The sequence below is a fragment of the Pinus tabuliformis genome, chromosome 3_1 (assembly GCF_031772625.1).
Source record: "Pinus tabuliformis cultivar Carrire ecotype Pingquan chromosome 3_1, CPIR1, whole genome shotgun sequence".
Lineage (NCBI taxonomy): Eukaryota > Viridiplantae > Streptophyta > Pinopsida > Pinales > Pinaceae > Pinus > Pinus tabuliformis.
In genome coordinates, this window is record NC_142301.1 from 787,662,404 (window position 1) to 787,679,624 (window position 17,221).

A 17,221-nucleotide genomic window follows, 5' to 3' on the forward strand; every position below is an offset into this window, starting at 1 on the left:
GGGAGCGGGAGCGGAAGCGGGAGCGGGAGCGACCATTTTCAGAAGCTCCCGGTTTGGGAGCGAATCCCGGAGCGATTTTTTAAAAATATATATATTTTTTATATTTTTTAATTTTTGATACATATATGTCAACAAAAACATGTAGAATGATGAAATAGACATAAAAAACATAAAAAAACATAAATTGATCATTGAACCATATCACATCAATCATCTAGAAATTATAATCGTCATCAACCTTAGTAAAATTAAAATACATATTACAACTGCAACATATTGAGTCTTATAAATCATGATTCATCAAATTCAATATTAAAGTTTCAACTTCAAGCTTTCAGAATTGAAAATTCAATAACATTTATCATCATTGATCACCAAAGTAACAAGTTGTACTTGTAAGCCAAGTTTAACCATTACAAGAAGTAATATCGAAGATATTTCTAAGTCCTAACTCCTAACTTCTAACTGTTAACATGATATGAAATGTTAAAAATTTATAAAATGAAACATGAATAATGAGATGAAATGAAACAACTTTAGTGACTAGTCTTTCACAAAGCATCATATTCATAATTCACAATCATTACCAATGAGTTATAATTGCCAAGGCCCAACTTCAAACTTCAAATTTTCATTGTCACAGTGATATAATGTTTACAAAAAATATCATAATGTCATAATGATATGAAAGAGTCAAGAGTCAAGAGTCAAGGACTCAAAACTCAACACTGAACAGTTATGAAAACTAAAGTGACAAGTCTAATAGAAACTAAAAAAGACAAGTAAACTGTAAATCTACAAGTGGCCCTTGCCACGAGAGTCTCCAGGAGTATAAGTAGGTCGTGGTGGTCTTCTAGGAGTCTCCCGCCCAGACCGACGACCAGAACTAGAGCCTCCACGCGAGGGTGTCGATGGAGGTGGCGACAGCAATGGAACAAGCCTCGGGCCCCGAGAACTGCTACTGGATGGTGGAGGTGGAGGTGCCATGGCTGCTGCAGCTGCTTCAGCTTCATCCCGTACAAGCTCCTCTTCTAGTTCTTCCATATGTACAATGCCATCCTCCAAATTGTCGTCCTCAGGGTGATTGTCCCAAATTTTATATGTGGGATCTTCATTAGCCCGATCACAGTAATGGCTCAACAACCTCAAGTTGTAGTGCACATAAACCAAGCTTTCTGCTCGGTTTTCGTTGAGCCTGTTTCTTTTCACATTATGTATATAACTGTAGGTGCTCCAACACCTCTCTGCAGAAGAAGAATTTACAACCTGTGAAAGAACTTTTATTGCCAATTTTCGCAAAAGTCCGTGGCCGCCATATGTTTCCCACCATGTGAGAGAATCAAATTTATCTTTGTCATCCATTGCATGGAAGTTACCATACAAACCACTGCCAGTGAAGTATCTGCCTATTTCAAGGCGCACAGCTGCACATTCCTCCCTGTCAGGCACCAACTTTTCTAATGCTTCCAGATATCCTCTAGTTACCTCTCGATCTAAATGGGGTTTGGTCCTAACACCACCCCCTGCTGCAGGTTTGCCCAACCAAGAATCTGAGTAGTATTTTGGCGTAAGGATATACGCCAAGCAATGTAGTGGAAGGTTAAGCCTATTCCACCGTTCACACACACAATCGTGAATCAGTTTGTACAAGTCGGGATCTCTGTTATGAACAATGTCTTTTATTTCCCCCAACATGGTATCCATTTGCTCATACACCTCGCCAATCACTGGTTTGTCTGTATCTGCAAACCGAATCATGTTATAAATTGGCTTGGTGAAATCCAATACCTGTCTCACAGTTGTCCAAAACTGCCCATCAAGAGCGGCCTCCTCCACCGTTTCAAAACCTGCAATGTCAGCTACATTTGTAGCCCTTTCCTTTAACACCTGCCAATGTGGACTTGATACCATGCTAGCTAATGCCTCTCTTACCTTCAAAAGGCGCCTGAAGGTGAGGTAATAGCTACCAAATCTAGTCCTCGCAATCTTCAGCAACTCCAATCTCGAGTGACTGCGGAAAAGGCCATGGGTATTGCTATGATTTGTAATAAATTTTATCATTTTTTTTCCTTTCTTGTACAAATCACCAATCCATTGGTATTGTTCATTTTTGTTTTTGACAATATCATGCAACAGAAGGTTCAATGTGTGAACCAAACATCCAGACCAAAATATGTTCGGGTATTTATCCTCAATAATTGCTCCCGCTGCCTTACAATTAGGAGCATTATCAGTGATGACTTGGATGACATTGTATGGGCCAATACGCTCAATTGTTTCAAGCAATGCTTCTGCAATGTTGATAGCGGTCTTGAACTTGTCTGAGTAATCATGTGCAGCTAGAAAGATGGGACCACTTCGGGACACAGCAAGAACACTTATCAATGGCTTGCCTTTTACATTTGTCCATCCATCAGATACAATGGACACCCCATTGTCAGTCCAAGAACTTGTCATTTTATTCAAAGAATGTGATATTTTTGCTTTTTCATGATCAAGGCCAACAGTTCTTGCCTTGTCATACCCAGGGCTCTTGTATCCTTTAGGGGCATCATTTATGGCAGAAACCATTTCGTGCCAATAAGGTGAGCGTAGAACATTGAATGGTATCCCACATGCATAGAGGAACCTGTAAACTTTTGAATCCACATCATTCCTACACCCCTCATCAAGGAAATCTGATATGGTTCTACAACGTAAAGATGATGACCCTGTGCCTCCATGTGCATATCCACTGCCTTGGGAGGATGCTGAAGGAGTTCTTTGTGAGCTTGGTTCAAAGAAACCCCTTGATCTTTTTGCTCTATATTGGGCGTCCTCCTCTTCCTTTATGTATTTGGCTCTATCTGCTGTTGACACCGCGTTACAAGTTTTGATTCCTATTTGTTTCTCTCCATCCCATGGCCTTTTCCCGCAGAGGTGTCTTCTAGCACGGGTGTATGAGCCTGTGTAATCAATGTTGCAATGGGGGCAATGAAATTTAGTGGTTCCACCCCCTCTCCCTGTTTCAGCCCTGTGAACATATTTCCACAATGGAGTTTGGTCTTGTTTAGTTTTTTGACCCTCATGTTCACCCTCCTCCACATCCTCCTCACTGGGGTTTTCACCCATTTGACTTCCTCCGGCTTCTTCATCCACCTCTTCAGTTTCAGGCCCCCTCCGTTTCCTACTCTCCACCACCATAATAACCAGAAAGGGGACCAGGAAGAGGAAAATGCCAATAAAAATCCCCAGGTCCATCATGTTTGATGTTTGTAGGGTTTGAGTCTTGAATCTGCAAATTAATTTAGTTTATTGGGATTAATTCATTTAATTTATTAATTTAATTTAAATTAATGATCTTTAAACTCAAACAGGTAAATGAAACTAACCAAATTAACTACCTAACCAGCTAAACTAACTAAATGATTAAGTTACTTACCTCTGCAAGCTTGCTCCTCACTCCTTGGCACTTGCTCCTCGCTCCTCAGCTCTGGCTCCTTGCTCCTCAGCTCTTGCTCCTTGCTCCTTTGCTCTTGCTCAGCTCTCAATCTCAAGCTCAATGAAGTTGAAATGAGTTTTTTTTGGCCCATTGGGCTTATAAACAAAAAAAAATTAGTTAAATTTTTTTAATTTTTCGGGTCCGGCGGAATTTTTTTCCGCCGAACCGCTCCCGGCCGATTAAAAATCGCTCCCGGAGCATTTTTTAATGCCCGGGAGCGATCAGGGAGCGATCGCGGATCGCTCCCTGATCGCTCCCGGGCATTAAAAAGCGCTCCGGGAGCTCGGGAGCGATCGCTCCCTGAAACGCTCCCTATCAGAGCAGGGAGCATAAATTTTTTTAAGGGAGCGCGCTCCCGAAAATCGCTCCCGTCCGGGAGCGATTTTGGGAGCGCGCTCCCGACCCGCTCCCGACCGGAGCGCGCTTCGGGAGCGGGTTCGAGGGGGGGGGGGGGGCGCTCCCCCGCAACACTGCTATGCACTGTCTGCGTGGAAATATGCGTTATTTTTGACTCTGCACTGTGCCTCTTGCCCTGCTATCAAAACTGCTCTGCGCTTCTTCGCATCTGACTGCAACTCGTCTGAAACTGTCACTTTGGAACTGACTGCATCTACTGACACTGATCCTCCTGCTATTAAATACTGTGGGTCCCTGTATCAAGGGTAATGACCCATGAGGAAACACTATCTGATGCTCACCTCAATGGACCCTGCCCAAATCTCTGCACAACTCTGGGACTAAAGCTCGATATTGCCCCACCTCTCTCCTGGAGATATAGCTACATACATGGCGAATTATTCCTCCAACTAGGAGGACACTTTGTCTATCTCTACGAGTGTTGCCTCCTGATCCTACTTATTCTTCTTCTCCTTATTCCTTTAAGGACACCGGGTACTGTAGTGGTCAAACTTGCCACACTTAAGCACTTGATGTTAGATAGATCATTTTTCTTCTTTTTCTCTCCCTGTGAGCCTTGTCCCTGACTGGGACCTTTTGATTTCCCCTTCGATGCAAGGGCCACATTGTCTTCCTCCTTCACACCTTTTGATCCCTTGTTGTTGTCGTTGATGGAGCTCTTAACTAGAGATCGCCTCATCTCCTCTTATTGCAAGTCTGACCACATCTGGTCCCACCCTGGTAATGTATCTTGTCCCAAAATTCCTTGGACAAATATTTCCCATTCCTTGGAGACATTGTTCAGGGCCAAATGCACAAGCTTTGTAGTTTGAGTTGCTTCTCCTACAGCTACAAGTTGATCCCGAATATACTGAATTCTGGTGAAAGGGATATATGCCTTCTCTTCTGCATCCTAACATTCTGCGGCTTCTCTTTTAGAAACATCTTGCGCTACTTTGGCATCCCACATCTCTTTGGTTGTGTTCTTACCAAATATGTGTGAGACAATATGGTCCCAGACTCCATCCAGGATCATCCGCTTCACTTTGGCCATCTATTTCTGAAAGTCACTAATTGTTGTTTGTCTGTAGGCTCTGCCACAATGTTATCTGCATAGGTCTTCAAACCCTTCTCATCTAGGAGAAAGGACATTTTGGCCTTCTAGATGATATAGTTGGAAGCACCATCCAATCTATCTTGATCTTTGAGCCCGACTATGGCCATTTCTGCAAAAAAACTCAACCTGTAATGGAAATATCCTTCTTTCTCTTGCTCGGTTGCTAGCTCTGTTATTCGCACTCCCTTCTGGAGTGAGGAAATCTACCTGCTGCAACTGGAAATATTGTATTTCTCAACTAGAAACCCTCTAAGAGAAATCTCCCTCTGTGTGTGCACTTTCTCTTCCACCTGGCACTGAATCTACTCTAGAAAACTGCTACAAACCCTCTGTGCCCAGACAAGAAATTTGCTCTACAAAAACACTGAACAATTGCTCCCTATGTCTGTTGGAGTCACTTTTATGGACATATCGAGTTTTCCTGCAACTGCAACTAGAAAATTGAACCCTTTCCCAGCAATTCGCACTGCTTGGCTAGGCACTGCACAGCCTCTGAAAATTTTAGCCTACTGCTCCCTCTGAACAACGAAATTTTCCCTTCCTCCGACTCTGAGCATATTGTCTGGCAAATATGCTCTGATACCATGTGAAAATTCCTTGAAATGCAACAACTGAAAATATTTCTTCTAACTAATAAATTAATTATGCAGTTTATTTTGTTTACTATAAAATAACGAAATATTCGTACTGCAATTTCTTCACCAAATAAAAATAATGTAGAAGCAAAAATAGGAACTGAGAAATGCTAGCACACACATAGAAATTGACACATTTATTTTTGGACAAATGTCTAAGAAAAACCCAATGTGGGAAAATCAGTGCAGCCACTGAGGATTTTTATTATTATGCAAAAGTAAATTCTGAGTACAATAATATTGGATGCCCAACTGGCTATCCAATCTGAGAGAAATACTGGCAAAATCAACTAAGGGAATTTACCCTCATCTCCAAGCAATCCTAGCTCTGACTAACCTCTGAAAAGCAAGTCGTCCAAACCCTTTGTGCACGCCCTGCATCACCTCTACGCAAACCCTCACACGCTCACCCCGGAACTGATGCTAATCAAGTTGTCCTGCCTGTTACTGACTCGGAAAGTGTCTCTCCGGCCTCCTAGATAATCCTCCTGGCCTCAGGAAACTGAAATGACCTCCTCTCCAGCTAAATCAAACTGCTGACTCAAACAACTGTGCAGGCCCTACGCTACTTCCAAAAGAAATAATTCGACCTCCTCTCTTGCCTCTCTAGAACTAGAAAATATTCCTCCGAACTTATTGTCTCTTCCCCTCTATCTTTGCGTCCCCTCTCTAGCTCGAACTCTTCCAGCAGAATGTCTCTCTGGAAAATCAAACTGCCCAAGGAAACCCGCTCTCCAAGTGTATTTCTCCATCTACCCATCGACCTCTCCTTATAATCTCTAGTTAGGACTCCAAAACCAAGATTAAAACTTAATCGATGGTTGAGATCCTCTCCAAGTCAACCCGTGTGAGTTTCTAGAGAATTCTCACCTTTCTCAATTAATTGCTATTATTTAATCAATTTTCCTAAGTTAGACTTAGGCATTTTTTAATTATCAGTCAATTAATTTAATTGAGCCATCTCTATGTGGAATTTCTTGAAACGATTTTTGGGTTTTGGAGAACTCTTATGTTTTAGCCTCTCCCCAAAGTCTTGAGACTAGAAAACTATCCAATGCTACAAAAACTAACACTCCATGTGTGCCATCGAGACAACATGGTGCAATATCTCTCCAGTGTTGGGGCTCCATGAGGTAGTACAAGCCCTCCCTAATCATCCTAGGGATGATCGTCATCATCTAGACTTCCTATCAAGGAATTCCCATCAAATAGTGTTAAGGCCAGCTTGGGGGCATTTTGGGTTCTCTGGGTACATCATCAAGAATCGCCAAATCCAAGCAAATTGAACTCAACATTTTAGCATCTAACGGTGCTCTAGGGTGTCAATCAACTGTCAAGATCGTCAAAGTGTTCATCGCTCTGTTGTGGAAGGGAAACGCTACATTTGCAAGGTCATCATGCTCTCTAGAAGTGTAGTACGACCTGGGCATCATGTGGAGTAGGCATGGAATGAGTGTGCCCTCAAGGCCTTTGATTCTCTATGTAGAACCACCAGGCATAATCATCTCAAACTCAAGTGAAAGAAACCACCCATTAGAGACAATGACCATATATGCATCATAGTGGACCATTCACAGTTGTTATGGGAATAATTATTAATGGTACTTCAAATTGGGATCACCTTCAAATATCTAACTAGATCAAGTCTTGTAAAGTGTTCCTTACCTTTATAGAGGTGGTTAGGTAATCAACCCTATTAGGTGCTTCTAGCCCCCAAGTGGAGGTGATATTTCCAAGGTTAACCCTTCAGTTAATAAGTGTTAGTCATAACAAATAACAATGGAGGGGAAATACTTCATGGCAAAGTGTCATGGCCATGGGACCAGCGAGTGTAGGTCCACATCCTATGTTTATAGATGTAATGGAGGGAGAAATCGTTGATACATGAGCTACCCCTTTCCTCAAACCGCTTTTCCATCAATTTGGCATGCCTTTTGCTTATTGTTGATAATGCTTTTATATGAAGCATAGCTAAAGTGTCCAAGCTTGCTTTGTATGATATAGCATTTATTTACCCCTTGAGGATGAGTCAGTTTCTTGCTCATCATGGTTGGTAAATGCAAGGGTTCCTTATAATGAGATGGAGCATCTAGTGCTCAAGAACTAGGTGATTGCCAATGAGGGAGTAGAGCTCATGCTAGGCTTTTTCCCATGTGCTAATTATGTCCCAGCCATCATTTGCATTTTAACTTATCGTTTCCTTTTGTTGTGGCCATCTTATGCTTTTATCTTTCTTGTAGTTGTATCAACCTCCAAGGCAAAGTTCTCTAGCCCTACTCAAGGATGTGGATGTATCAGTGCCAAATCCCAATGAACCAATGATAGTTAACCCAAAGGATGGATGTGATATCATAGGAGGGTGAAAAATGGTAAAGTATGGAAGGTTATGGACATACTAATTCAATCCAAGTTTCCCAAGTAATGCCCCTACTATAAACCTAAGGCCTTAGAGGAGGTCCCACTAAACTAGGGATAAAGACTAACCCCCCTAGTAAGGTGAGAGAACAAGCTTATAGTCAAGATCAGTCAAATATCCAGATCACTCCTTTATCCATGTTAAAATGCCCAAAACATTAAGTAAAAGCACTTGATTGCAAAATGGTTAAAGTACTTGCCAGGTGGTAGCCCGCCATCATTCAAGAGGAATGCTAGATGGTGAGATGTGTATGATCTATGCAAATGGAAGATGAATGTGGGAATATCATCATCACTGAGCAATATGTAGAGCTGCTAGCTGGCTGGCTGTCCAAGATAGGAGAAAAGTTTTCTCCTATAGGGTTACCCACTTTTGGGGGGTAACAAAACACACACAAATAGAGAGTATTTTAGATTTTCCCTAGCCCAATTTGCAGGGTGTCAGTTTTTTGTTGCTTTGAGGCTATTCCCCATTGATTTCCTTCATCTCTTAAAAAATAGAATTTCCTAATTTTTAGAAGCTTCCATTTTGACACCATCGATGGATTAGTAATTAGTTATTTCTTCCTTTATTTCCTAATTTTTAGGGACTTTCTACTTTTAGATTGTGTAGGTTTAGATTCTAGAAATTATATTTTTAGACTATGGTTCGCTATTTGATTGGTGATTAGTCATCAGCAAGTCATTTGCATTTAATAATTAGTTGACCACATTGAGTAGAGAGAATATTATATCCACTGCTGCACCTCACTCCTCGTGCACAAGTGCACCTTATCTAGAGAAGGAAAGTCAGATCTACCCTAGTTCATTTGATGCATGTCAATGAAATTTTAGTGAGACATTCTCTCATGTGGTAAACCTTCCTAATATAACCTGTATGTTAGTTTAAGAGAGTTAAGTGTGTCTTTTGTTATGTTCTTCATCTACTACTACTAGTTGTCTTCTTCTGCCATTTGGTTGCTTGAAAGGAGCACGTGGCAAGTTAAGATGGTGAGTTGACTTGAGAAAACTTACCCATTGTGGAGTGCCTACCTTTTCTTCTCTTACTTTTGCATCATCGTAATCACCAGTTAGAAGGGGAGTTGACTTGAGAAAACTCACCCAGGTGGAGTGCCTACCTTTTTCTTCTCTTGTATTGCATTACTGTAATCATTCTTTTGAGATCAATGAGAAGTAAGATGATTGTTGATATAGATTTCAAGCTTGCTTTTTTTTGTTTTCAGAATTAGTATTTTTCAGATCTACAATTCATGACTTAGCAAATTGATCCAAATTTCAGCTATGTTTTGTTCCTACTCCCTGATTTGTACTTCTGCAGTTTAGTTTGTGACAATATAAAGTTTTGATTAGTGTTTCGTAAAATTTTAAGTTTCAACTTTAAGTTAGATCTTTGAGTTCAAATTTGTATATCATGAATTGAAATTTTAAAATAAAATACCTTACTTCTCTCAAACATAAATATTTGTTGGACTATTTGGCATTGAAAAAGATTTAAATGCTTCCAAACCTTCAAATGGCCATTGAAACCACAGGAAGGAAACAAATTAGGTGGAGATGTAAAACTATAAACAAATGAATCTTTGGCAATAAAACAGAAAGAATTTCAAATAAGCATCTGGAATTCTTCCAAAAAACAAGAAGGAGATTCAAAGTCATACTTAATCCATGATACTCATCTCAGTGAAAAAAACGTACTCCCTTCAAACCATCATGATATGTTATAGAATGAAAAATTATATTTCTGGCACTCACATTTCATAAAAACACTAGCTTAATAAAAATGAATTACATAAAGTAAAATGGCTTACCGTATTGTGAGGTTTCGAAGCACAGCATTAATTTGTGCCATAAACACTCCATTCCCCAAACACCATAATGCTGCCATGCCTAGTATATTTATGAAATGTGAAGCAAACATGAATTACATAAAGTAAAATGACTTACCGTATCGTGAGGAAAAAGTATTCCAAGTACAGCATTAATTTGAGTCATAAAAACTCCATCCCCTAAACCCCATAATGCTGTCATGCCTATTATATTGATTAAGTCTACTGTTCCGCTCCCAAAACTGCTTAAATAAAAGCAAAATTGCATCAGACATAGACTAAGGCACTGAACTAATATATTCCTGCAGCTAAGAAACCTTCAACGCAAGAACAAGTGACAGTTAAAAGCATAGAAACATCTAATGCCATTATACATATGACATTGAATATCAAATATTGAGGATACAAAAATTACCTATGATTCAACCACAATCGAAAAAGCACAATGGCGTGAAGAAATATACCACCAAGCATTATGAAAGTGATTGACAGCAAACCAGTAGTTAAACGCCCAACCAATAATGAGAACTGCATGAATGTCATGTCCAAATGTAAACATAATAACAAACAGTAAGAATGCTAGTTAATACAAGTGTGAAGCATACCCTTGTCAGAAAAGAAATTTTACTTCTGCAAAAACACAGAGAATAGATAACCTAAAATCAGTTGTTCTGATCATGAAAAATCTGCTTTGGAAAAAAATTGTGGCAGGTCCGAATAAAGCACATCGAAAAAAATGGCAAAAGCAAGCGTTATAAAATACAAAATAAATTCATTTTTTTCAATAATTTTTTAATATAAACATAATGAAGGTGATGGGCAACAAAGCAGTTGTTAAATGCCCAGCCAAAAATGAGAACTGCATGAATGTCAGGTCTAAATGTAAACATAACAATGAATAGAAATAATGTTAGTTAATACAAATGTTAAGCATAAACTTGTTAGAACATGAAATTTTTATTTCTACAAAATACAGAGAATAGATAACTTAAAATTCCAATAATTTAAAAAAAAAAAAAATCCGCACTGGCAAAAAGTCGCGGAGGTTCTGAACAGTATGACATCAAAAAGTTCACAAAAGAAATCAGCAAAAATCAACAAACCATGGTGAGCATTAGAAAATACAAAATAAATTCATTTTTGCAATATTTTTGAAATATAAATAAAAGCAACATCAAAAAAGCATATTGGCGCATAAATATGGAACAAACCCTAATATATGATGTAATGGATGCCAAATCATAAATGATAGTCAAAGTCGATGTTGAATCTTGACAGTTGTCCATTCCAAACCAATAAAATACAAAATTACATCGAATATATAACAAATATATATCATCATTATGTGTCATCTACAATGATTAATCTATCATTTATACTGATCCACTCTACCCCTTTTATGGGCAAAGGCAATGACTCATCCTCGCATAGGAGAAGGCCTGTGGCTGAAGACAAATGGTCATTAGTGCATTGTCTAAATCTATGTGGAAGGTAGTGTTGAGGCTATCACATCAACCTCCTCACTCTTAGTCTCCTCCCCACCACCAACTGTTGTGAGCCATCCTCCCCTACGCCCTTCCCTTGTTCCTCATGTAACCACTCAGGTGCCTCCTCTACAATAGGTCACTCGTTGTTCACCCTCTCCCATGTAAAGTTCTATATATATTTGCATATTTGGTGTTTAATGGTTTGGATTGTCTTTGACATATATATATATACAAAGTAAATCCAAACTTTGATATACATGAGAAAATATTTGCGTATTTGGTGTTTAATGGTTCTATGGTTTAAAGATTTTCTCATTTATATAGAGCATGAAAGCGTGAAAATAGAGAGACGACACTAAGTGCAATACATATTTGAAATAAAATGCGATAACATTGAGGCCCTAAATGGCCTAGCATAATGTTGCAACAAATAAATGCATATCATCAAAGTAATCCTTGACACTGGGATCCTCATCTTCAGTAGCACCCTCTACCACCTCCTTTGGCCTCTACCTCAATCCTTTAGGGACATCAATACTAGTGCTTGGGTATACTTGTGGAATCCAACTCCATTCACCCTATTGTTCTTCCAACACCCTCCCATATTGATGAAATTGGCTAATCCAAGCATTAAAATGAGGCAAAAAGTTTTACATGCCTAATAAGTGGTTTTGACTTGAGTGAAGCTTATGTTTTTACTAAGGTCATGATAGATGAGTTCAACACTAAGGTAGAAATATTCACATTCCTAATCGAAGGTTTTGGCTTGAGTGAAGCATACATTTTTACTAAGGTCATGATATATGAGTTCAACAATGAACACCACCAACAATGAGGTACATAGAGGGCTCGGTGCTCTTGATTAAATGCCAATCTCATACCCTTAAATATCATAGAATCCAGCCTTGAAATGCTACAATCCCATAAATCATATAACATTGAAATCCTAAAAATTGTTAAGTCTATTGAATTTTAAAAGGGTTACGAAATTCTACTTTCTTCATATTAAGTTCACTATATCTCATCCTAATCCACCCTGTACCTCTGACGACATATATTTGGTGGTAGCAAAAACCATGACATTAGCATCTATGCCAAATTTAGATGTTAAACATAATAATGGCTTCACTACCTAGAGTTCCATGACAAAATTCAATTTTCATTGGTGACTACATCAATTGCACACATCACATTACCAAAATCACGCCTCACCTTCCCCCATGTAAAGTTATGCAAATGCTTGCTCATGTATATAGCATGTAAGGGTGAAAACAGAAAAATGGCACTATGTGTGATACATATTTGAAATAAAATACGTTAACATCAAGGTCTAAATGGTCTTCAAAGTCCAAAAACATAATGTTACAACAAATAAATGCATATCATCAAAACCATCCCTTATATTAGGATCCTCATCTTCAATAACACCCTCTACCACCTCCTTTGGCCTCTACCTCAATCCTCCAGGGACATCAATACTGGTGCTTGAGTATACTTGTGGATCCAACTCCATTCACCCTATTGTTCTTCCAACACTTTCCTATATTGATGAAATTGGCTAATCCAAGCATTAAAATGAGGAAAAAAATTTAACATGCCTGATTAGTGATTTTTACCTGAGTGAAGCATATATTTTTACTAAGATAATGATAGATGAGTTCAACACTAAGGTAAAAACCTTAACATTCATAATCGAAAGTTTTGACTTGAGTGAAGTGGACATTTTTACTAAGGTCATGATAGATAAGTTCAACAATGAACACACCAAACACAAGGTACATAGAGGACTTGGTGCTCTTGAATAAATCACAATATCATACCCTCATACATCATACAATCTAGTCTTGAAATGCTACAATCCCACCAATCATAAAACACTGAAATCCTAAAAGTTGTTATGTCATGTCCCTTCTCAAACACATTAGTAATAGGGTGTTGCTACACATTTTTGACTAAGGAAGAGGGCCCCACACTTTTGACTTAGGGGCCAAATCGACTTTATTTAGCTGCTAGTGGAATGTGGGGGCCACCCACATAGGAGTTCGAATTAGCCATTCGATATGCTTGGAGGGAAAATAGAATGGGTGGATGGAGGGGTCCACATGAGGCTAAGAGGGCCCAAGGAGTTTATAAATAGAGATCAGCTCTCATTTTGTTTTCATCTTCTACATTTGCAAACAAACACTCACTTGTATGCTTTGTTTCTTAGCAAGTCTACTAGCTATTTAGCCACGAATCTCTCACACGTGAGATTCAACCTCTACTTCGGGGGACCATCCGTGCCCGCCCTAGGGAGGCTGTTACACAGGAGTTTTTAGGGTGTCAAGGACATCAATGCACTTCATCCATCAGCGCAGAGAGGGAACTGCATATTCCTGCGTAGCCAGGAAACACGCAGGGGGAGTTAGAAGCCAACAAGGGATTCATTACTTGCTGGGAGATCCAAGAACTGAGGAGGCAACATAGTAAAGGCATTTTCGCTGCAGTTTGTAGCCAACTAGACCAGCGCATCAGTCAGTCGAATTTCTGGACAGGGGAACTACGTAGAGGCCATCCAACAGCAATTCGTGGGGACTTGGGGAGCAGCTTATCTGGGCCAAGAGCCATCCGGGGTGCTTGGAGTTGGATAGCACAGGTAAACCCAGCATTTTGGAGGAGTTTGCAGTAGGATTTGTAGGTTGTTTCCTGCAAGTGGAAATTGGCAGTCGAAGTTGAGGAGAGGCTCCAAGAGGGCAGAAAATCCAAAGTCAAAACCAGCTAAATTCCCTTTTGGGTTTTGTCTAAGGAGTCCGGGGTTAAAAGCGCACAAATTTCTGGGCAGTTTTCGAGCACCTTCTAGCTAGTCGAAGTTCAGTAGGGCACCAGTTTATTGTAGCAACGCAATGCAGAGTGGTGCAGTAGCTGGGCAGCCTTCAGCTCAACTATTTTCCCACCTGGGGTTGGTCTTGCTTGTTCATTGGGACAAGCCCAGGTGCACCATTCCATTTCATATTGTATCTAGCCTGCAGATTTTTAATAATACGGCTTAGCAATTCCTTATTGGCAGCGTTTTCATGGATGTTTGTTGTGTGTTTAATTTTTATATGTTGTTGCACAGTTTATTTGCTTAATATCACTTACATTCCTATTTAGGAACATTACATGTTAAGTCTATCATATTCTAAATGGGTTACAAAATTCTACTTTCTTCATATTAATTTCACTATATCTCATCCTATGCCATGTTACTACTATGTAATCCACCCTGTACCTCTCACTACATATATTTGGTGGTATCAAATACCATGACATAGGAATCTACGGAAAATTTAGATGTTAAGCATAATAATGGCTTCACTACCTATAGTTCCATGACAAAATTCGATTTGCATTTGTGAGTACATCAACTGCATACATGGAATTACCAAAATCATCACGGTCCTCCTTTTATTGGCCTTTCTTGAGAGCCTCTCTCATATTAAAATTTTAAGTTCCTAGTTCATCCATATTGGCAAGTTGGATGCCTATGCCAAAGAGTATTCAATTAGATAGTAGACAACAATTCATATCAATGTGTGCCACTAATATTGGTATCAAACTCAGTCCTCTTAAACAACAAAATGAATGGAGTCTTTAAAATTGCATCCATTTAGTTAGTTGGCCACTTTGGCTACAGAGCTCCTGATTGACTTCAAGTATTTCACTTTTAATATCTGACTTCACTGGAATCACCATCAATTCCTCAACCAAATATAGGTTGAGTTCAAGTTTGAAGAATGTGTCCAGCACAAGCCACTTATAGAAGAACAATGTAAAATACCAAGATGCATTTATTGTTCTATGGAATTATTCTCTTAAACCATAAAATCAATGCAAATCTGTTATGGGTGTGTATGATTCGCCTTCCTATTGAGATTGAACATGAAGATATAATAATATTTCGAATTTTCAATGGATTAACATCAGCCATATCATATATCATCACTACAACACTAAATAATCTAACTTACATTAGGAGTGGAGTTCTGTTAAACACTGATGCAATCTCAATCTAACCTCTTAGAAATTTGACAAAACTCAAGAGATGCATAAAAGATAATATTCTAGCTTGAGGATACACCTCATTCTGTGGCATGAAATAAAATTGGAAACATTCTTAAACATCCTAGAATTATTAATGGTAATGTTAAAGTTCTAAGTAAAAGAATAGAGAAGGAAAGATGAAGGAGAACATCAACTTTCACTTTAAAAATTCAATATTTCCAATTATGGCTTCGACAATAGATAAAATTACAAAAAAGACCCCAAAAAATCAAATTCCGGGTTTTTATTGACCCTTTGTTCACAAGTTTGGCAATTATTTTGGAAAATCAAGAATTTGCCAATCTTAGATAAAAATGGGGATTTTTAGGTGGTGATTTATCATTTTGCAGTTGGAAGTTGGAATCACAGTTTTCTGCAATGTCAGCTATATTTCGGTAAAAATTTCATCTATGGCTCTCATATATGTAATCAGAGTGCGACATAAGTGATTTCGTTAAAATTTCCATGTTTATGGCTTTTACTGCAAGTTTAGAAATTTCACCTCACGCTAGAGGTTTCCCAAGTCTAGTACCTGTGAACTTCATCCTTAAGGCTGATTTGAAATATCAATTTACAGTAGCAAACAGTGAACCGTAGTTTATCTCACTTTAACCCAATATACTAGGCAGTCCAGGGAAAATATACTAAACAAATGCCAACTTTTTTCAGCCCTGAGGGCACCATTTTCCAAGCATAAACCAGATCTGAAATCACTTTAATTATTGCATATTTACAGCAGTAAATCTGCCATATTATCTTCAATATGTTTGTCAAATCACTCGACAATATTATCCCTTAAATATGTCAAATCAGCATTGTTGCCAACCAAAATGGGTAAACCCTATAGGAGAACTTTTTCTCCTATCTTGGACAGCCAGCTAGCCAGCAACCCTAGACATTGCCCAGTGCTGACGATATGCCACATTCCTCCACCATCTTCACCAATCATGCACCTCTCATTATCCGACATTCCTCTTGAATGAAGGTGGGCCACCACTCAACAGGTACTTTAGCCATTTTGCAATCGAGTGCTTTTACTTAATGTTTTGGGCATTTTAACATATATAAAGGGGTGATCTGGATGATTGACCGATCTTGACTGTAAACTTGTTCTCTCACCTTACTAGGGGGTTAGTCTTTAACCCTAGTCCAATGGGACCTCCTCTAAGGCCTTACGGTTATAGGAAAGACAATACTTAGGAAACTTGGATTGAAGTAGCAAGTCCATTACCCTTTCCATATTTAAGATCTTTCATCTTTCATCATTCCTTTGTTACCACCTCCATCCCTTGGGTTAACTAACATTTGTTCATTGGGATTTGGCACTCACACATATACATCCTTGAGTAGGGCTGGAAAACTTTGCCCTAGAAGTTGACGCAACCAAAAAAATTAAAAAGCATAAGATGGCCACAACACAAAAAAAAGAAGAGTTAAAATGCAAAACATGGCCGAGACAAAATTTAGCATGTGGCAAAAACCTAGCATGAGCTCTACCCCCCTCATTAGCCTATTACCAAAAAATCTAGCAGGGCCCCAGGGGGAGGAAACCTACAGGATGTTGAAAATAGCAACAAGAAATGCTAAATATAGAAGTGCTAAAAATAGCACTGCCATAAATAGCATTTCGGGATACCTTCCTATTTTAGTTAGTCCCTGAACTAAAATAGAGAAGTAAAATTTGAATTTGATCTTAAAACTGTTTGTAAAATAATTAATTAATTCATCTTGAGTTAATTAGTTGGAGAAAATCAAACATGAAGTCTTTGTGAAGACATGCAATAGTTATCACTTTGATTGAG

The 17,221-nt window shown here is 38.9% G+C and overlaps 1 protein-coding gene across 1 annotated transcript in view; it reads right to left on the reverse strand.

Annotated features, from left to right (window-relative positions):
• The window catches only part of LOC149189785 (uncharacterized), a 138,432-nt gene that overhangs the window by 24,231 nt on the left and 96,980 nt on the right, over positions 1 to 17,221 (reverse strand). Inside the window, exons 8-10 of the mRNA XM_089410341.1 lie at positions 10,286 to 10,398; positions 9,989 to 10,112; positions 9,853 to 9,931 (exon numbers count right to left, since the gene is read on the reverse strand). Of these exons, the coding sequence (XP_089266467.1) occupies positions 9,853 to 9,931; positions 9,989 to 10,112; positions 10,286 to 10,398 (316 nt within the window). The remainder of the gene's footprint in view (positions 1 to 9,852; positions 9,932 to 9,988; positions 10,113 to 10,285; positions 10,399 to 17,221) is intronic.